The 23,109-nt window shown below is 39.5% G+C and overlaps 1 protein-coding gene across 1 annotated transcript in view; it reads left to right on the forward strand.

Annotated features, from left to right (window-relative positions):
* The window catches only part of LOC126299076 (protein Hook homolog 3-like), a 197,136-nt gene that overhangs the window by 44,283 nt on the left and 129,744 nt on the right, over positions 1-23,109 (forward strand). The window contains exon 3 of the mRNA XM_049990746.1: positions 19,897-19,969. Within this exon, the coding sequence (XP_049846703.1) occupies positions 19,897-19,969 (73 nt within the window). The remainder of the gene's footprint in view (positions 1-19,896; positions 19,970-23,109) is intronic.

Consider the following 23,109-nt stretch of genomic DNA (forward strand, 5'->3'; position numbering starts at 1 on the left):
TAACATGGTATTTTTATTGTAATTAAACACCGTGAAATTTGCAGTAACACACTTCTGATGGTAAAAAATGTAACTAACCTGGGGGGGGGGGGGGGGGAATTATGCTCCTAGTCAGCATGATGATCTCAACTGGATTGCCCTAATTGCCAACATTCACTTGATGTGCTAGAAAACATATTATTTAACATTGTTGAGTTTTGTACCTCCTTGTATTTTCTCAGATTACCCTGCCCCTAACATTTGTTCAGCAAAACGTCAAGTTTACTGCATTGCAATAATGCCACAATTATGGTTACTGACTGAAAGGCTTCCTCTGGCATCATATGTATCAAAACTGAATTATTGTTATTAATTCGTATAATTAAGATTATGACTGGTGCCTCTTCTCTGTGTCATTTCCAATCTGTGAGTGCAAGATATGTCCTCATGTTGCAAGCCATTCTTCACACCACCTACCTGCTTAGTATAAGCACCATATTGCATTGAATATGTGCTACTCGAGCTCTCTGGCCATGGAAGCAGCCTGCCACTGCTGTTCGGCGGCCACACACTTGACAGATTACTGTGATATCTAAATTTCCACAATAGTTCCAAAATGTAATTGCAGAAAATATGTAACGGAGCTCACAGTTTGCAGCATTATTCCCAGAATTGATTGAGATCTTTTGGTTTGGAGCCATGTGGAGGTTTTCAGCCAAAGGCTTCATTGACTCTGTTACAGTCTTGGCTGCAGATTTCTGGACCTATGTTATCAGGTGGGGAATTGTAGGACATTCCTTGATATGTCATCTGTGCACCACACAAAGGAAACAGCTAATTGGCTAGCAAAGTACTTGTGGAATGCACGGTAGGTTGAGGTTCTCTGACGAACACTCGCCAGGCATCTTGAAGATAGTGAAATCAGACCGCTTTCAGAGTAAAGACATTTTGACTGTCGAAATGTTATCAGTAAATTATTGGAGTATTTGTAAAAAAGCTCTTGAATTTACTGCCTTTCAGGAAACATCTTGCACCTAAATTAATTTTTGGGACTGAGAGGTGGCTTGAACTCAAAGGAGGAAGCTATGAAATTTAGCGATTTATTTAACATATTTCAAAAAGACAGTTTAAACGCCGTAGGAGGGGTGTGTTCTTTGCAGTTGACAAAAGTATTGTCTCTACTGAGGTCGAATTTGAGTTAATTGTTGGATGTTGTTACCAGCCACCCAAGTTTGCCATGATGATTGGCAGAAAGTCTATGGTTAGTAGTGTGGAAGTATCCAGACCATGCAGTATTAGCTGGAAGCGACTTAACCTACTGAATATAGACTGGGACATTTATTGTATTCATTGCAGGGCTACAGACAAACACTCGTGCAAAGTTCTTTCGAACACATTTTTCGAAAACTGTTGTGATCAGCTAGTACAACAGCCCACACACAATGGAAGTATTTTATACCTCATACCTCCAAACAGGCCTTACCTAATCGACGGCGTCAGTGTAGAGACAGGGATTAGTGACCATGATATTATCACAGCAACTTTGGTTACTAAAGTTAATAAGTCTATCAAGTAGGCAAGGAGAGTATTTCTGCTAGGAAGAGCAGCTAGACAGTTGTCAGCATCCCACTTAGACAATGAGTTGACATCATTTAGTTCCAGTACGATGGTCATAGAGGAATTATAGGCAAAGTTTAAACGCATTGTAAATTATATTCTGGAGAAGTATGTGCCAAATAAGTGACTTAAGAACAGGAAAGACCCACTGTGGTTTAACAATGAAATTTGAAGAATAATGATGAAGAAAATACTGTTGCACTCTTGGTACAAAAGAGAACACACAAATGACAACAGGCAGAAGTTAATAGAAATTTGTGTATCTGTGGAAAGATCGATGCCCAAAGTTTACAAAAACTACCACCATCACGCCTTAGCAATAGATATTGTGCCAAGAAATCGAGAAAATTCTGGTCCTATGTAAAATTGCTAAGTAGGTCTGAGGCTTCTATCCCATCTGATGTGGCAGTAGAAGATAACAAAAGTAAAGCCCAAGTTTTAAATTTTTCTTCTAAGAAATAGTTCACTCAGGAGAATTGCACAAATATACTGTCATTTGACCATCACACAGACTCTTGTATGTAGGACATACACCTACATCTACCTACATCTACATCTAGATGGATACTCTGCAATCACATTTAAGTGCCGGGCAGAGGGTTCATCAAACCACCTTCACAATTCTCTATTATTACAATCTCATATAGCGCGTGGAAAGAATGAACACCTATATCTTCCCGTCTGAGCTCTGATTTCCCTTATTTTATCATGGTGATCATTCCTCCCTATGTAGGTCGGCGTCAACAAAATATTTTCGCATTTGGAGGAGAAAGTTGGTGATTGGAACTTCGTGAGAAGATTACGTCACAACGAAAAAAGCCTTTGTTTAATTATGTCCAGTCCAAATCCTGTATCATTTCTGTGACACTCTCTCCCATATTTCATGATAATACAAAACATGCTGCCTTTCTTTGAACTTTTTCGATGTACTCCACCAGTCCTATCTGGTAAGGATCCCACACTGCGCAGCAGTATTCTAAAAGAGGATGGACAAGCGTAGTGTAGGCAGTCTCCTTAGTAGATCTGTTACATTTATTAAGTGTCCTGCCAATAAAACATAGTCTTTGGCTAGCCTTCCCGTCAACATTTTCTGTACGTTCCTTCCAATTTAAGTTATTCGTAATTGTAATACCTAGGTATTTAGTTGAATTTACGGCTTTTAGATTAGACTGATTTATCATGTAACCAAAGTTTAACAAGTTCCTTTTAGCACTCATGTGGATGACCTCACACTTTTCGTTCTTTAGGGTCAACTGCCACTTTTCGCACCATTCAGATATCTTTTTTTTTTTTTTGCAGTTTGTTTTGATCTTCTGATGACTTTATTAGTCGATAAATGACAGTGTCATCTGCAAACAACCACAGGCAGCTGCTCAAATTGTCTCCCAAATCGTTTATATAGATAAGGAACAGCAAAGGGCCTATAACACTACCTTGGGGAACACCAGAAATCACTTCTGTTTTACTTGATGTCTTTCTGTCAATTACTATGAACTGTGACCTCTCTGACAGGAAATCACAAATCCAGTCGCATAACTGAGGCCATATTCCATAAGCACGCAACTTCATTACGAGCCGCTTGTGTGGTACAGTGTCAAAAGCCTTCCGGAAATCCAGAAATATGGAATCGATCTGAAATCCCTTGTCAAATGCACTCAACACTTCATGTGAGTAAAAAGCTAGTTGTGTTTCACAGGTACGATGTTTTCTAAACCCATGTTGACTGTGTGTCAATAGACTGCTTTGAGGTAATTCATAATTCATAGTGATAAGCACTGCTGATGTAGAGAAACAACTGAAAGAATTGAAAGCAAATGAGTCACCAGTTTGGCTGTTCAAAGAGTACTCTATGGCACTGGCCCCTTACCCAGCTCGCATTTATCACCAATCTCTCACCCAGCAAAAAGTCCAAAGCAACTGGAAAAAAGAGCAGGTAACTTCTGTATAGAAGAAAGGTAAAAGAACAGACCTGCAAAGTTACAGACCAATATCTTCAACACTGGTTTGCTGCAGAATCCTGAACATATTCTTAGTTTGAATGTAATAAATTCCCTTAGAAGAGAAAAGCTTTTGTCAACAAATCATCACAGTTTCAGAAAGTACAATATGGTTAGGGACTGTGTTTGTTGTGAGCAGACACAAGGAGAGTTGGCTGCTCTCCGTAAACAGCTGGAAGCTGTGTTAGCTACCGTTGACAAGCTTCTAGCTAATGCTCGAAGTAGCGGTGACGTCGGGGCACCAATGACAAGACCTGCGACACCTTTGGTGCCACTGGAATCCCCTGGTGACCCACACGTCACTGCAGCTTCTGATACACAACATCTGACCGGTCCGTCCTCACTCCAGAATGAATGGCAGACAGTGGTGGGTTTGCGTGTCACTGGGTAGAAGGGGAAAGAAGGAGCAGGCCGTCCAGCTGGCACCCTACATCCTAGCAACAGGTACAAGATGCTTCCCAGTGTTGATGATAACTCTGAGACAGCATGGGATGCCTCTTCTGTTGGTCCAACCGTCGATTTTCCTGCCCAGTCTGGAAAAGTACGGAGGCTGGGTATGCTAGTCATTGGGAGCTCCAATGTTAGGTGTGTGATGGAGCCCCTCACGGAGATAGCAGGCAAGGCGGGAAAGAATTCCAATGTGCATTCGGTATGTTTGCCAGGAGGTCTCATCTTTGATGTGGAGGAGGCCCAGCTGGCGGCTATCAAGCACACTGGGTGCAACCGGCTGCACGTAGTGGCACATGTCGGCACGAGTGACACCTGCCGCTTGGGTTCTGAGGCCATCCTCGGCTCCTTTCGGCAGCTGGCTGATTTGGCGAAGGCAACCTGCAATGCATGCGGGGTGCAAGCTAAGCTGTCTATTTGTAGCATCGTACCCAGGGTTGATCGTGGTCCTCTGGTTTGGAGCAGAGTGGAAGGTCTAAACCAGAGGCTCGGATGGCCCTGTGATGGTATCGGATGCGAATTTCTCAACCTCCGCTATCAGGTGCAAAATTGTAGAGTCCCCCTTAATAGGTCAGACATGCACTACATGCAGGATGCGACTACTAGGGTTGCATGTGGCGTGCACATGGTTTTTTTTTTTTTTAGTTAGACGACCCCTCCCTTGGGAGCAAAGATGATTTGCCTGTTAAATCAGCCACAGCGACCTCAGAGAATCTTGGTCCTCGCAGATAAAAGATAGAAAAGATTAATATGATTTTAGTAAACTGCAGGAACATGCAAGGAAAGGTCCCAGAATTAGTATCGCTTACTGAAGGTTATAATGCACAGATAGTATTGGTAACAGAAAGCTGTTTGAAGCTAGACGTCAATGACAATGAAATCCTAAGTTCAGACAGGAATGGTTATTGTAAAGATAGGTCAGTCGCCAATGGTGGCGGCGTGTTTATTGCAGTAAAAAATTCAATAAAATCTAGTGAGGTTATCACAGATTCCGAATGTGAATTAATCTGGGTGAAATTGAGTATCAAAGAACAGTCAAAAGTGGTGATCGAATGCTTTTATAGAAAACCTGGGTCATGATCTGTAGTTGTAGAGTGCTTCAGAGAGAACTTGTAGAATATCACGTGTAATTTTCCTGATCATGCCTTTGTAATGGGAGGGTGACTTCAACTTGCCAGGTATAGATAGGCAGTGTTATGCCATTGAAACTGGTGCCAGAGACAGGGAATTGTTCTGGGTGTCTTGTCCAAAAATTACCTTGAGCAGATATTTAGAGAACCAGTGTGTGAAGGTAACGTCTTAGGCCTCCTGGCAACAAACAGACCTGAACTTATCAAATCAGTTAACATAGAGGAAGATATCGGTGTCATAAGGCTGTGACAGCATCTATGACAACTGGTCCTACAAGTAATGTTAAGAAAGGTAGGAGGATAGGTAGGAAGATATATTTGCTCAGAAAGGGTGACAGGATACAAATTTCAGAATATCTCAGCAGTCAGCATTAAATATTCGGTGATGAGGGTGAAGATGTGGAGAGCAAATGGAAAAAATTCAAAAGCATCCTACAATATGCACTAGACAGGTATGTTCCGAGTAAGGTTTTAAGGGATGGGAAAGATCCACCATGGTTTAATAGCCATGTTAGAAAAGCACTACGTAAACAAAGAGCACTTCATCTCAGGTTCAAGAGAAGTAAAAACCTAGCTGCCAAACAAAAGCTGAAAGAAGCGAAAATGAGCTTAAGAAGAGCAACGAGAGAAGCGTTCAATGATTATGAAAGTAAGACGTTGTCAACCAATATGAGTAAAAACCCTAAGAGTTTTTGTCATGTGTAAAATCAGTAAGTGGGTCAAAATCGTCTGTTCTTTCTCTCAGCAAACACACCGACACTGAAATGGAAGATAACAGAGAGAATGCTGAAATACTGAGTTTGGTCTTCCGAAGTTGTTTCACCACGGGAGATCATAACACTGTCCCTCCCTTCAATCGTCGTGCAAACATTGATATGACAGATATTGAGATAACCAATCATGGAATTGAAAAGCAGCTACTATCGCTTAGTAGTGGAAAGGCTTCAGGACCAGATGAGATACCTATAAGGATTATATAAGGATTATGCGAAAGAACTTGCTCCCCTTCTAGCAGTAATTTATCACTTGAGCAACGAAAGGCACCTAACTATTGGAAAAAAGTGCAGGTCATTCCCATTTTTAAGAAAGGCTGTAAGACAGATCCACACAATTATAGACCTATATTGTGGACGTTAATCTGTTGTTAGAGTTATGGAACATATTTTGTGCTCAAGAATTATGACATTCTTGGAAAATGAACATCTCCTCTATAAAAATCAACATGGATTCCGCAAACAGAGATCCTGCAAAACTCGCCTCACTCTGTTCCTCCATGAAATCCACAGCACAGTGGACAATGGCGCTCAGGTTTATGCCATGTTCCTTGATTTCAGGATGGCTTTTGACACTGTCCCACATTGCCATTTAATGGAAAAAAAATGAGATTACGGAGTATTGGAGCAGGTCTGTGATTGGATTCAAGATCTCTTGCAGATAGAACTCAACACATCACTCATAACAGAACAAAATCAACAGATGTATAGGTAATATCCGGAGTACTACAATGAAGTGTGATAGGACCGTTGCTTTTACAATGTATATAAATGATCTAGTAGAAAACACCGAATGCTCTTTAAGGCTATTTGCAAACGATGTAGTTGTTTATACCAAAGTAGCAATGCCAGAAGACTGTAAGAATTTGCAGAACAACCAGCAGAGAGCAGAGAGCAGAGAATTGATGAATGGTGCAGTCTCTGGCAGTTGACCCTGAACATAAATAAATTTAACATATTGTGCATATATAGGAAAAGAAATCCACTACTCTACAGCTACACTATTGATGACAAACAGGTGGAGACAGGGTCTTCCATAAAATATCTAGGTGTAACTATCCAGAGCGACCGTAGTGGAACGACCATATAAAACAGATAGTGGGAAAAGCAGACACAAGACTCATTGATTGGAAGAATCTTAAGGAGATGTAACTCATCCACAAAAGAAGTGGCTTATAAGGTGCTTGTTTGCCCGATTCTTGAGTATTGTTCATTTATCAGGGATCCGTATCAGGTAGGACTTATAGAGGAGATCCAACAAAAAGCAGCACGTTTCTTCACGGGATTGTTTAGCTGGCGAGAGAGCTTTACGGGGATGCTAAACAAACTCCACTGGCAGACGTTACAAGAGAAGTGTTGTGCATCATGGAGAGTTTTACTATTGAAATTTCGGGACAGCACTTTTCAGGAGTAGTCAGACAACATATTACTCCCCCCCCCCCCCCCCCCTCCCCCTTACATACATCTCGCATATTGATCCTGAGGAGAAAATCCAAGAAATTAGAGCCAATACAGAGGCTTACCGACAGTCATTCTTCCCATGCGCTATTCGCTAGTGGAACACAGTTGGAGGGATCAGATAGTGGTACCCAAAGTACCCTCCACCACACACCATTAGGTGGCTTGCAGAATATGAGGTAGATGTAGATGTGAAACTCAGCTTTTCCTTTTCTCTCATGATACCCTGCGAACCATGGATGAAGGGCAACAGGATGATTTCATATTCCTAGATTTCTGTAAAGCATTTGCCATGGTGCTACACTGTGTACTGTTAACAAAGATACAAGCATATGGAATAGGTTCAGAGATATGTAAGTGGTTTGAAAACTTCTTAAGTACCAGAACCAGTATGTTGCCCTCGAGAGCGAGTGCTTATCAGAAACAAGGGTATCATCAGAAGTGCCCCAGGGAACCTGGGTCAGGATCTGTAGTTGTAGAGTGCTTCAGACAGAACTTGCAGGATATCATTAGTAATTTTCCTGATCATCCCGTTGCAATAAGCGATAACTTCAACTTGCCAGGTATAGATTGTAATCCAGGCATAATGTTGCAAAGCAATATAAAATGAAATGAGCATATATGTCTGTAGTGGGAAAGGCAAATGGTCAACTTTGGTTTATTGCGAGAATTTTAGGAGAGTGTGGTTCATCTGAAAAGGAGACCACATATAGGACGCTAATGTGACCCAATGTTGAGTACTGTTAGAGTGTTTGGGATCCATAGCAGGTCAAATTTAAGAAAGTCATCAAAGCAGTTCAGAGATGGGTTGCCAGATTTTTTACTGGTAGGTTCAAATAACACACAAGTATTATGGATATGCTTTGGGAAGAACAGAAAAGGAAATGACTAGTAGTGGTGCGGGGTACCCTCTGCCACACACCATGTGATGGATTGTGGAGTTGCATGTGACTGTAGATGTAGATCCAGTTATGTCAAGGTACGTCACAACTGCCGAGATCAAATAAGTCTTCTATCTTCAGACCATTGCAGATGTTATTATAGATGCAGACCTTGTTATGGCAAGGTACATCACAACTGCCAATATCTAATAAATTTTTGCCTTCAGCCCATTCATTTTTTTTTTAGTGCTTCCTTCAAGCATAGGCACCAGATACAATGCGCATGGTCTGTCAAAATAAAGCTTCAACTAGATGGGGCTTAGGAACTGTAGAATCATATGCGCGGACAGTACTGAAGTGATAAATAAACCTAAGCCAGCACTGCTGTTCTCAGAGTGTTGGTGTCTGCTCCCCCAAGACATCCCAGTGGCCCTTCACCTCTGCAGCTGCTTTTCATAGACAGTTCTGGTATGTTTTACTGAGAGGTTCATTTTGCCCTATGAGTTCACTTTTGATCCTTCTACTGAACTCCTTATGGATTGGAATTTGAGACAAGGTGGTTTGCTATGGATTCTACATTAAGTGTTGCACATTTCCTTAATGTTGATGATAAGGAGTCCAGTTTACGAATGAGAGATCAGGCTGACATGCTAGAACAATTGAAAGTCGTACTCTGAACAGCTTTCATCCATTTATCTTTCCTGACATTATCCATTGATAAGGTACTGCCCTTGGAAAATGTTTCTTCCATTGTGCCTGAAGTTTTCACCATGCAGTTCCCTCATGTGATTGTTGTTTCTACTGACACTAATACTGTAAGCTCTGTGTGATTCCACCTTATCATTTTGTCTGCCGTATACTTGTCATCTGTCTTCATTATGCGTATCTTTGATTCTTATACAATTTGTTCTCTCTTCTGTTTTGGTTTCATTTGAATGTACATGGTCCATTTGCTCTAGGCTTCTGCTCACAGTTTCTATCCTCTTAACTTTGTTTTCACCTTTCATAACAATCTACTGATTGGACTGAATCCTAATACATCTACCATCAGTGGCTGATCCAAACACTGACTCTTCTCCCAGTCATTTTTTAGAAATTTCTTCAATGCCGCATTATCTCTTCTATAATTGGGGCCACTTAACAACAGCCAGTCTACTTCTCCCTCTTTGGCTTCTATCAAGTACTCTGCCAGGAGTACAGCTTCAAATTCAATGTATGGTATGGTACTTTCATAAATTTTTGTATGGACATATGTCCCAACATACTGACCTCCACTCAAATAACAGGGTACAAACCAAAGCCTTTCATTTTCTGTCTGTATTTGTGGTAGAACACTCTTAAAGCATAGAAGAATACTTCTGAATGGAAGATCCTTTTCCAGTCAATTTTATTTCATTTACCAGTGTTATGGCTTTTGTGCTACAGCAGCAGTGGTATGTATGCAGTGAAGATTCTCTTCTGAATGGTGTTGAATCCCTGCTTGCATACTGTTTCTGATCGAGTGACTGTTATTTACAATTTTCTGTTTTCATCCTGATGTGCAGGCCTTGTGAGACTACGTCTTCTATACCATCTATCTTGACAATTGGTGTGCCAATGTCTTTTGTCCGTGTGTTCTTTCCTCTTACACATATATTCAAAAATCCTGACAACTGTGATTCACCTTTAACTGCTGGATTATTCACAGCCGTATTACTGTTTGTGTCATTTAATACTCCGAATTAGACCTGCATTGTTGTTAAAAAAAGTTTAACAATTCTGCGACACTACTTTTCAGATAACTATGGAAGCACTAAAAATCCTCATAATTCAATGTGCATGCATTTCATGATACTTACTCTTTTCTGTATTGATTTAATTGAATGCAGTGTTTTTGTTGTTGCTTCTGCTGCCAAGATGTGGTTTCTGTAATAACACAAGAAATTGAGAAAGTCAGCAACAATGAAATCACTTTAATGTAGAAACGAAAAACATGTTCAGTAAATCATTCTTGTACATTGCCAAGTTTGTAAGAGATTTAAGAGCAGAGTGGAGTTAGGTAGTGCTTGAAATGGAGAATGAGACAGAAGCCATTCTGCTCTGGGATTAAATCGAAAAGCATTAGACATTTCCACACATGGCGCTGAACAGCAGATGCACATGCTGCTCTTAATGCACGACTGTCATTGTTGGCTGCAAGTGGTGCCTCCAGGCAGCTAAGCTTTGTCACCATGTGCCAGCGTGAACTGATTAAATAACGTGCCAGGCCAGCGTCTCATGTCCTACTGAGCTTTGATGAACGGTGAGTTGCCAATGCAGTTGAGGTGGTAACTGCAGGTTACCACAGTCCTCTCCTCTTATTGGGGCACCTGTATGCTGGTGTTATTCCTGCGTCCACCTCCATGTCCCCACCTAATTGTGTAAGACAGCACTTGGTGCTCAGGAAAGTTATGTCCTCGGCCTCTGTGGTGCTGTCAGTGGATGCCTCCTGTGCCACAAAGAGCCTGCACTGGAGAATAGGGCTAGAAGTGACCCGGCTGGTGATGGGCCTGATGACATTTTGTGGTCAGCACAGCTCTCTGAATTCAGCAGAATTGTGATGTCAGTGCTGTTTACCCTTTGCTATTTGTTCATGGTAGAGGCAGTCTACCAATCTATCCTCACAATCCTTTAAAATGAATGGGAATGATAGAAGAGAGGAATGAAAATTCTCAATTCATATAAGAGACAAACATTGCTTATTTGCTACAAAATGACATTACTGTTTCATGAAGAAAGAATTTAAAGTTTTAGATAACAGTGAAAGAAGAAAAAAATGACTATGGTCGACAGAGGGGCTTCATTGTTCTGTACTTCAAGAAGCACTTTGTGCTAAATTTGCAGGCCTGGAGCACTTGAAGAAATTGGCGGTACAAATAGTAAAATTTCTGAAGTTACACCCATTATTCCATATTCAGTTGCAACAGTTTTCAGTGAAAATGAACGAAGATTATGGACACTTCATATATTACTGCAAAATATGTTGGTTAAGTCAAGGGGCATGCTTGGAACAATTTTTTTGATTACACCTCACTATTTTTGCATTTATGAAGGAAAAAGGAGTGCATGTACGAAAATTAGAACATCCAGAATTGATTACAGACTTTGCATTTTAAGTGGACTTGACTGCATACTGCCCATGGTTAAGCATTGTGAGGCAACTTCTTTCTAATTTGATGGGGATGCAATTAAAAAGGAAGTCGTGTTGTAGAAGGGACGCATTCTGACAAAAGTAATCCAGTACCCTAAGCTCACTGGCATTAAAGAAAGTGCAGGGTTTGAAGAATTCATTGTGGCCTTGCCAGAATTATACTGATAGGTTGATATAGGTTTTGAGGGCACGGCAACCTTATATTTGTTTTTGAGGTGTTTTTGTGACTGTTTGTCTTGTCAGTTGGAAGCGCCCCTGTGCATGTGCAGATATAACTAAATGACCTGCAGAGTAATTCTAGTTTCAATTACAAATCTTTCTACATTAAAACTGCCAAGGATGACTACATTGCTTTTCTCAGGTAGATTTTCCAAGTGTCCATAATGAGGTTGCAAAAGTGCTACAGTACTTCGGTCGACGTATTTCTGTGAAAGACTTTTTTTAATTATTATTAGACTACATAAGTCATGATTGTGTGACAACTTGAGTTTCCTGTAAGGTTACATTGCCCAGTCCCTCCACTTCCCTTCACTTTCTAGGCAAAAAAATTATGGGTAACCTTAATAGAAATATTGATGTGTATGTTACTCTCACTTGAAGTAGAGGGGAAATAATGTTGACCATGAGCAGTAAATAAATGTTTATTGTGTATTTACTATGTTAATGAGAAGAAAGCTCTGAAATACAAGTTAATTAATTGTTTTATTACCCTTTCTTATCCCTCAAGTGGCACAAAATTTTAGAGCATATAAAACACATGAACACGCTGCCGATCACAAGTTCAAGTATCCAAATTGGCATAACTATGATTATTTAGTCATTACAAAAACACAGTTCATACCTGTCCATATTTAACATACTTTTCTCCTGTAAAGCTTAGGCCTGTTTGGTTACCTTTGATAATTACTGCAGCACTTCACAGTCTCACACATTTCTCTACCTTGGCGTCAGTTCGTTCTTTAAATTTTATGTCTTCACGATGTGAAGTATTATTTAGCATACCAGTTTTTTTATTTCTGCCTTACAGTATGTTAATAACTATTACTTTTCTCATTTTAGCACCCCGTAAGTTGCAAATACATTCACAGTTTTAAGACAAATCCACACTGAATCACAGATTCACTGGCAGTCTCTATTAATTTGAAACTCAAGACATCTATTCAGCATTGTTGCACTGCTTGTGACAATGGCCAGATTTTAAAATTGCAGGTAACCACCCAAGAACTTTCTCAAAAAGACTGATACTGCATTAATGCCAACTTGGCCTATAGAATATTGAGAGTAAGAGACTGTTCTGTTACTCCAGCAAATAAGACTGCAGATGTTAAAAGTTACTTACACTAGGTAAAGGAGAGTGCACTCTGTCCTGTCAAATTGAGGAATGAAGTAGTTGGCCTATAGAATATTGAGAGTAAGAGACTGTTCTGTTACTCCAGCAAATAAGACTGCAGATGTTAAAAGTTACTTACACTAGGTAAAGGAGAGTGCACTCTGTCCTGTCAAATTGAGGAATGAAGTAGTTGACACTTTTCCTCAAATGTGATGTGTAGAAAAAAAGATGCATTATTGTACAACTGGTTTCAAGAAGAGTTTTATCAGAACAGTCCAGTAAATAAACCTCTTTCTGTGCTGAAGAAAAAAAAATTGTATTGTGTTTCATGAGGATAGTCTCAAAGTTTGTGGATGTTGGCTAATAAGATTCAGAGGTTACCATGGTACAATATGTGAGACAGAGTAGACTGGAGGTAAACTTGCACCAGCAAAACATGAACTCACTCACGCAATAATTGGCTTCAACTTGGAGCCCCCTCTCCCTGCTCTGCAACCCCTCCATCCCCTCATTCTCTTTGATTCATGAAAGATGCCAGGAAGAACAGCTGTTGGTAAAATGCTGTACCAATTATGAGCTCAAATTTCTTTCATTTTATTGATCTGGTCATTTTGTAAGAAACATATGGCAGAAAGTAGTATATCGCTCTATTTCTAGGACTGTACATTCTTGTAGTTTCAACAATAAACTTTTCCATGATGCACAATACCTCTCTTATACTATATCACTGGAGTTTGATGAGTGTCTCTGTGACACTGTCTCTTACTAAACAAATCTGTGAACTAACCACCACTCTACTTTGGATCTTCTTTATCTCTTGTATTTACCCCATCTGCTAAGGGCCTTACAGTGATGAGCAATACCCAAGAATTCCGTGAATGAGTGTCGTGTAAGCCAACTCTTTCAGTGGTTACCGTATGATTCTTCCCATGAATTTCAGCCTGGCACCTACTTTTCCTATTACTGGTTCTCTATTACCTTCCACTTAGGTTGCTCTAGACTCTTACTCAAATAGTCCATGCAAAGGAGGACCCCTTGCAGTGAAAGTGGGCTTGGTGTAGTACCTTTGTGTGTCTGTCCCAGCCAATAACATAATGTGATTTATTTTATGTTCCTAAGCCAGTGTTGCTGCACTGTTAAGGCAACTATGGCTTTCACTTAGTATTTTGGTGACCATTTGCATTTTGCGGTTGAAAGGTGACAACAGCTCTTTTAGTTATCAGGGATCTCCTTTGCTGTGTGGAGTGCAGATATTTTACAATTTTTACTGATTCCAGTAATAGATGACAAATTGTGAAATCAAACAATAATGGATCTTTCCACACACTCATGGTTAGTCTTTTACATTTGTTTATGATTTTGTATTATCACGTTATAGGGGAGAGAGTGTGGCAGATATTATACACGAGTTGGGATGGAAGTCATTACAGCATAGACGTTTTTCGTCGCAGCGAGACCTTTTTACGAAATTTCAGTCACCAACTTTATCTTCCGAATGCGAAAATATTTTGTTGAGCCCAACCTACATAGGTAGGAATGATCATCAAAATAAAATAAGAGAAATCAGAGCTCGAACAGAAAGGTTTAGGTGTTCGTTTTTCCCGCTCGCTGTTCGGGAGTTGAATAGTAGAGAGATAGTATGATTGTGGTTCGATGAACCCTCTGCCAAGCACTTAAATGTGAATTGCAGAGTAGTCATGTAGATGTAGATGTTACTGTATAGATGATTTTGATCTGTTTATTATATTGACATAAGATAAGTACTTCTCAGAATTTTTTGTAAAATTGGTAGGCAAAATTTTACTTTTGAATTCATTGAACTTCTGTTGCTTTTCTCCTGACATTAATTTTGGCTGTATTCAGAGTTTGTTTGTCTACAAAGCTGTGACTTGATTTAAATTTGTGATAAACTGTCTTTGTGTATGAGCAATTTCCTAATGGTCTTCCTTATATAAACATGGCGCAACTTGTCTAATCATACAATTTTGTTCATGATGTCTTTGGTTACAACATATTGTACAATACTTTCCAATCTTAACTATTAATAACCTACATCTTTGTTCGTGAAGATGAATGTTTGATGTTGGTTATTAATATATTGGTTATTAATATATTATATTATGAAGCAGAAATATTTTCCTACATCTCTTAACATTCTTTTTTAACACCTGTAGTTGTTGAAGCTATAACAGGCTTATGGTCACTGATTGCCTCTCCTCAACATTACTTTAATTGAAAAGTTTGGATCAGTTAGTTAATAGGAGATCTAAGAACTCTCCATAATGGGTAAGTTCTGTAAATTACTATACAACAGAATTTACATAAAAACCTTGTGGACCAATCTCAGACAAGACCCTGTCCGTGCCACTTGTTTTAACTCTTTGAGTCCCAAAAATGTAATTTTAAAATTTTGTCTCAAAATTAACTTGTATTGATGTCATAAGCAATGAGTACAACAAGAAATTGTCAAAAAGTAAACAATCATTTGTTTTATGGAGGTGGTTTCACTTTGGGACCACTGCACCATGCAGTTGTCTACATACCATCATTTCCTGTGAAAGCAAGCTCAGAAATACTTTTGTGGGAGATTCAAAGCTTACTTCAACACCTCATCTGATCTCTTAGAGAAGTCAGCTGCTAATTTGTATGATGTAAACCATGTTATTTGTGAGTTTATCATGGCGGGCCCATTTTGATTGTTGTCATGAACATAATCATGAAGTATATTTTCAGTTAGTTGTAGTTCAAAGGAGTTGAAGCTCCTGTTGTTCTGTAGCTTTCTGTCTCACAAATCTCTGAATCCAAATTACTCATAATTTCTTCTTTTAAAAGGTGGATGTTTAGATTGTGGGTGCTGTCTTGAAACTTCCACAAACATATAATACCTAAATGAAAGTATAGTCACAAATAATAAGCAAAAAAGGGCCTAAAATGTAATTAATTTGCATCCAATTACAGGATTAATTATAAAAATACATACAATACCAGTGGTTTCCTGTTGAAACCACTTGTAACAGCTGTAGTACAAACTCAAATTTATGTTACAGTAACATTAGATTTACTTACTTGCACTGTCATTGATCTTCTCAGTATGATTACTATGCAAAAACTGCACCTCAAGTAAATTATTTAACAAAAATTTGCAGACAGTATCTCCTACAATCATATAGTAAACACTCCATACCAGCTGTTGCTTTAAATGCTGTAAGAGATTGCTGCATTGCTCTACATTAGTAGAAGTACCTCAGTGTACCATGTGGGACTCTCTGTCTTGCAATAGCATCATTGTCTTCACATGAAAGACACTGGTACCTCAAAACAAAATTAATAAACTGGTGGTTTGAGGCAGAAACCACTGGGCTCAAAGGGACAGTCATGAGTCTCCTAGTCTATAGCCGGTGAGTTGAGATCTCCTCCTATTACCATAGCATGTTCAGGAAATTTAAGCACCATATTCTGCGACTTTTCTTTGAAGGATTCTGCCACAGTAATTCCAGAGGCAAGTGGTCTATAAAAGCATATGATTACTGTGTTTGGCCTAACTTTGACACTTACCTTCCCATTAGTTATTTCTAAATTAGAGTCTGTAACAACCTCAATAGGCATGACCATGTACATCCCAGCCAGAGTTTGAGATTTTGTTGTTATTCACTTCTGGCTCCAGCAAGCATTATGCTCCTTGTGTTACGTGGGTATTGTTATTGTAAATAAGTAAGACTAATTGTGGGACCTTACCATTGACACTTCTGCACATCATTTTCTGATCTGCAAGGACAAACGTTGTATAAAATATTGTTGGACTTCTTGCCACATGAGTTCTGGGTAAAACCTCGAGCTTCCAGCAATTACCACCACCACTTTCATAATTTTTCATATGCCACTGATGCTATGCATAGCAGTCTAAAATGTTACGCCAAGGCAAAATGTTCTCCTTTTTGGGTGAATGTGGCTAATGTCTAAATCACTGGGTTTCTCGAAACTAAACAGCTTCTCATATGCATGCCATGTGTAGTCTGTTATCTGAACATTCACTTCCCTTTACTGCACATCTGACCTATTGAAGGAGTGGGAAAAATGGGACTATTTTTTTCCATCCAACAGCTGAGGTCAAGAAATGTGCATCTAAGATTGTCACAGAATCACCTAATCCTCTGGTTTGTTTGTAGACCAGGGTTCTGATCGGTTCTGGGTACAAGGCTGCAAGTTGGAAATCACAACCCTTTCCTGCCTGTCCACCTCCCCCTCTCCCCAGCCAAAAAACATTTTGCCACCTGTCTAAAGGAACAGAGGATGATGCTCTCTGTATCCAGATGGCAGGTGTTATTCATGCTGACATGAGCTACAATTCACAGTCTGCTGCACCCAATGCATTCAACAGCTGCTGACATCTTGTTGGAAGAGACACACTAACAGACATACTGAGTGCACACTGGCCTTCCTGCCTGATCTGTCACTTAATATTCTAGAGGAGCTATATTACTCATATAACGTTTCAGCTACCAGTTACCAGTGTATTCGCCCTCTGTGCTTGTGCAGAATTAGCTGGAACTAAGGAGACATCCAATTCAGGCACAGCTGTGCTTTCCACAATGGACAGCACCCCATACCATTTACCAAAGCATAAGGGGATACAAATGTGCATCCAGTACTTACATTTAGTTTAACTGTTTGCAGACAATGGCCATTTCTCCTTGCATCTGCACAGAAAAAGCACAGCCTTGACCCGTCTTCCAGTATGAAGAACTATATACAAGGGTTGGAACTTAAATAGTGGCAACTATTTATTCACAACCGGTACAAAAGAGTTACATGTTTGCACCTGTTATGTCCTTCAAAGTAGTCACCAGCGTTGTGTAGAACCCGTTGCCAGTGGGGGAATGGCTTGTGCTATATGCGCCTGTGCATTGTCATGCAAAATGATGGGTGGGTTGCGCAGAAAGTGTCGCCACTTCTTTCGCAAAGCTGACCACAGGTGATGCTCCAAAAATGAACAGTAATACTGTGCATTGACGGTCTGCCGTGGAGGAATGTAATACGTTAGGATAACACCATCACAGTCATACACGAGAATCACCATAACATTCACCATACTGGGGCTCAGAAGCACTTTTGAATTTTGCAGCGACCCATAATGACACCATTCGTTGGATTAGTGTTTCAGTTTTGGCTAATACGTTGTGGCCCATGTCTCATCCAGTGTTACAATACGACATAAGAAAGCCTTTTTTTCACACTCATAGCACTTCGAGTGTGTGTGAGCAATGTCATAACGCATCCATTTCTGCATTTGCGTCAAGTCATGTGGAACCCATCATGATGCAGTTTTTCGCATGCCCAGGCATTCCTTCAGGATGCGAAGCACAGTCATATGCAGTAATCCACTTTCGTGGGTGAGCTCATGAATCGTATGGCGTCGATCATTGTTCACTAACACTGCAACAGCATGTGCTTCTTCTTCAGAGACGCTAGGACGACCTGCCCGATGCATGTCCGTCACAGTTTGCCGACCTTCATTGAAGGCTTTTACCCAAAGTGCCACTTTTATGTACAGCAATGCCGATTCCTCACATGCCTCTTGAAGACCTTGATGGCTCTCTCGTGCTGTATGACCTCTGGCACATTCAGTCTTGATCCAACTCCGTTGTTCCTGTTTTGAAAACAAAGTGACACCATTACGTTAGACTGCTCACTCACAAGTGACTGTGTTTCCCTCAGTTGTGCACACACCGGTAATGTGGGACAGGCAAGTCCATTTGCTCGGAGGTAAGGTAGGTATGTCAACAACATGTGCTATCAGCAACAAAAGTAGATTCCATTGCCTAGTGTCTCCACAGCAGTGTTGCCAAGTTCCAACCTACATAGGAACATGAAGGAAAGTGCAAGTCTAAGTGATTGGAGGTAAACAGAAGACTACCGGAAACTGCTACAGAAAGAATTGAAATAACATGACTGTGCCATATTTCCTGAGAGTCTCTCCCAACAATCAAAGGGAAAACAATGGATCCAAAATTAAGAACTAGTAACCATTCCCAAGTACTTACATACATACACTGCTGACAGAAAGGTGAAGCTCATAGAAGACATTATTGAATGCCAATGTAACTTCATACACATACACACCATTGGCAGGTATGTAAATGATTAGAGTTGAAATTCTTTTTGACAGGTAGAATGAGCACTGGGGTGCATTAGTGTTGTTACTAGGCCGTGATAGGGTATATAATGGGCATAAACAGCGTGAGATGTTCAGTGATCGCAATGAACACAGAAATACCGTGTACTCAAGGGAAACAGCATTATCAGTACCTTACATAATTTGAAGGAGGCGTTATTGTGGGCCTCCATTTGGCTGGTTGGTCTGTTGCATCTGAACACCACAGTGTTTTCTTTTAGAAAGGGCCAGTGACTTTCTTTGTAATACCAGTAGTTCCAAATAATGCCAGTTTCTATTTCTTCCATAATCAAATGTTACTCTCAGCTTCACTGAACACTCATGCTGTCCTCCTCTTACCATATTTTTTAACATAAAGAATTACTTTATACTTGAAAGTAGCATCATATGAGGTTCTTCTCTGCTTGTCTTCCATTTTGTCACCAGATAATGCAAACACACTACACAGTAATAGACCAACAATACTGTAACAAAGTTGAGAATTGCACCAGTGAATTGTGATGTAAGAAACAGTACTAAAGTTTCAGTTATGTTGCCAGTGAACAATGGATTCAAGTTTGTACCTGAATGTAATTTGCCACTGAATCTTATGTAAACTTCTATTTTGAATACTGCATGTGGTAAAAAAAAAGTGTGCATCAGATTTGCATTCAGTATGGTATTTACATTCTGATGTAATCATTTGTCATCCCTAGAATTATCCTTTGTAACTGAACTAGGATTTATTCTGAGTGGTTCAGCATAATTAATGCTAGGTTTGGCATAATGAATGTAAATAAATTGCTATGATAGCCTTTAATTACAAAAACATCATGGGAACGTGATTGTGCTAACAAATACTGTCTTCAGTTTCCCAGTACTTTAACATGCAGTTGTTAATTGTGTACTATATACAGCAGTTTATTTGAATACTCTATTTTGATATCTGCCTGTTAATTTTCAGTGCACCTGAATGGTTTACTGAGTCATGGCTGTCAAAGATCAAAACAGATGCCGGTAGTAATTGGCGACTTAAGGTGAGATCTTATTTTTGCAAAGAAATTACCTTTTTTAGTTGTCTTTCTCTGCTATAATCCTCAGATTTGTTGGCAACCATCATCGTTCCAAGCCATAGAATTCATACTTCTCTTAAAGATATGAAAAAAGAAAGATTGTTATCATTGCCACCTAAATGAAATGACCATCATTGATTGGTTTCCCATGGTAAACTTAATGTTTCTTGGTTGTGTCTTTTATTCTACACCCAGTCCTTTGAATGTCAGAGGTTAATTAAATTCATTTTCTTAAATTTTCATATGTGGTGTTGAAGTCTAAATGTGCACAAATTGGATAAATCTTGTATATTATAGTTCTTGTTGTAAGATAACACTAAGAAGTTTGATTGTGTTGCCACCAGTAGAGTAAGTGCCTGTTCCCTCTTTTTCCCCACTGTTCTTTACTGTTCATTTCTCTTCTGTTCTTTCCAGAGCTTCCTGTAGAATGATCTGTCAACTGGATGTAATAATTTCACATATTACTTGCTTGAAAGTTTAGGTATACTGTTTTTCTCCTTAATGCCACTACTGGCACACAATTTTGCATAAAAAGAGGTAGTTTCATTGTGACATAGATTTATGAATATAATACTGTAGATAGAATAAAGAAATGATTGCAGTGGCACGAGGGTGGGGAATTGACACGCATATTATAGATGTCTGAATCATGACTACTACTACAAAAAGTATATGGTGTCCCATTAGGTCCTCTGATGCTTTAGCTAACAGGTCATGAAAACATTGAGACATTTATTTATTTACTCATTCATTTGTCCACTTGTAATCTTAAAATGATATATAATTTGTTATCATAATACAATGCAAATAAATAGCCCAAAAATATACATACACACAAAATATGTAAGTACACTTTAAAGAGATTAGTAGGATGCATGCTCAGCCATGGGCTTGGTGAAGGAACCATCCCAGCATTTTCCAGAAATGACTTTTGAAAACCCAAATCAGGACGGATATGTGGTCTGTGTCTTAACGACTGCACTGCCTCATTTGGTTGGTCCCTTTTGTACAATATTCTTTTCATGTAAATACACTATTGGCTCTAGAACCACAAACTTGTGGTATTTTATGCTAGGTTTCCTCACAAATCAGGTATGCCGTCAGCTTACATGTTTTTTAGGCAGTCCTTTGTTTGGCTCAGTTAATTCTGGTCTGATTGTATTTGACTATGTTTGCCCCCTCACCCACCTGATATTCTTTCACAAATTAACTCCACCAACCACGATGTGTACTCATGTTGTAAACTTTCTGCTTTGTATAGATGAGTTTTACCATCCTGAAAATTTACTGCTTTCCACACCTATGTGATGGATAGTGCTGGGGTCCTGAGAAAGTTTTTTTTAATGCCACTGTGCAGTCTTGTTGTTCTCGACCCACTGCCATTGTCATGTTATGTCATGTATGGTGCCTCCCGAGACCACCATACTGATAGGATGAGAGAAGCTGCAGTAAATGAAGTCGGGATCTTTCTAATTCTGGTTCGGTAATAACTGTATTTATTCCGAAATTAATCATTATCACCAACATCACCCACTGTCACAACTACCAAACTTCATTGTGCTAGACTATTGCCTGTCTCCCTTCACAATAAATATGTCCCTCCCATTTACAATAATTATTGGTCCGTATCCTTGCTTACAGCATTCTCAAAAATCTTCGAGAATGTAATGTACTCAAGAGTGGTTAGCCATCTCAATAGTTATGGGATACTTAGTAAATCACAGTTCGGATTTAAAAAATGCTGTTCCACTGAGACAGCAATATACAATTTCACTGTCCGCATAATAGAGTCTTTAAATAGTAAAATGTCACCAATAGGAATTTTCTGTGACTTGTCTAAAGCATTTGATTGTGTGAACCATGACATTATGTTACAGAAATTACAATTCTATGGTATAAATGGAATAACATATGAGTGGTTTAAGTCATACCTACAGAACAGGTAGCCAAAAATTTCCTTATACGGGTCAAGTGATTTAAATAAGTTTGCCACTACATCTAACTGGTGTGAAATTACATTAGGTGTTCCACAGGGTTCAATCATGGGTCCCCTTCTGTTCTTGACATGTGTGAATGACCTCCCTTCCTACCTGAAACAGGAAGCGGAACTGACACTGTTTGCTGATGATACAAGTGTCATTATTAATCCAGTAAAAGAAAGTCAAATTGAAAATGATACAAATAAGGTCTTTGGAAAAGTCATTAATTGGTGTTCTGCAAATGGGCTTGCTCTAAACTTTGAAAAAACACAGTACATCCAATTTTCTGCTGCAAAAAGCACAATTCCGTCAATAAATATAACACATCAACAGAGTATGCGAAAGAACTTGCCCCCCTTCTAACAGCCGTGTGCCGCAAGTTTCTAGAGGAACGGAAGGTTCCAAATGATTGGAAAAGAGCACAGGTAGTCCCAGTCTTCAAGAAGGGTCGTCGAGCTGATGCGCAAAACTATAGACCTATATCTCTGACGTTGATTTGTTGTAGAATTTTAGAACATGCTTTTTGCTCGAGTATCATGTCGTTTTTGGAAACCCAGAATCTACTCTGTAGGAATCAACATGGATTCCGGAAAGAGCGATCGTGTGAGACCCAACTCGCTTTATTTGTTCATTAGACCCAGAAGATATTAGATATAGGCTCCCAGGTAGATGCTATTTTTCTTGACTTCCGGAAGGCATTTGATACAGTTCCGCACTGTCGCCTGACAAACAAAGTAAGAGCCTATGGAATATCAGACCAGCTGTGTGGCTGGATTGAAGAGTTTTTAGCAAACAGAACACAGCATGTTGTTATCAATGGAGAGACGTCTACAGACGTTAAAGTAACCTCTGGTGTGCCACAGGGGAGTGTTATGGGACCATTGCTTTTCACAATTTATATAAATGACCTAGTAGATAGTGTCTGAAGTTCCATGCGGCTTTTTGCGGATGATGCTGTAGTATACAGAGAAGTTGCAGCATTAGAAAATTGTAACAAAATGCAGGAAGATCTGCAGCGGATAGGCACTTGGTGTAGGGAATGGCAACTGACCCTTAACATAGACAAATGTAATGTATTGCGAATACATAGAAAGAAGGATCCTTTATTGCATGATTATATGATAG

This window comes from Schistocerca gregaria, chromosome X (genome assembly GCF_023897955.1).
Source record: "Schistocerca gregaria isolate iqSchGreg1 chromosome X, iqSchGreg1.2, whole genome shotgun sequence".
Classification (NCBI taxonomy): Eukaryota; Metazoa; Arthropoda; class Insecta; order Orthoptera; family Acrididae; genus Schistocerca; species Schistocerca gregaria.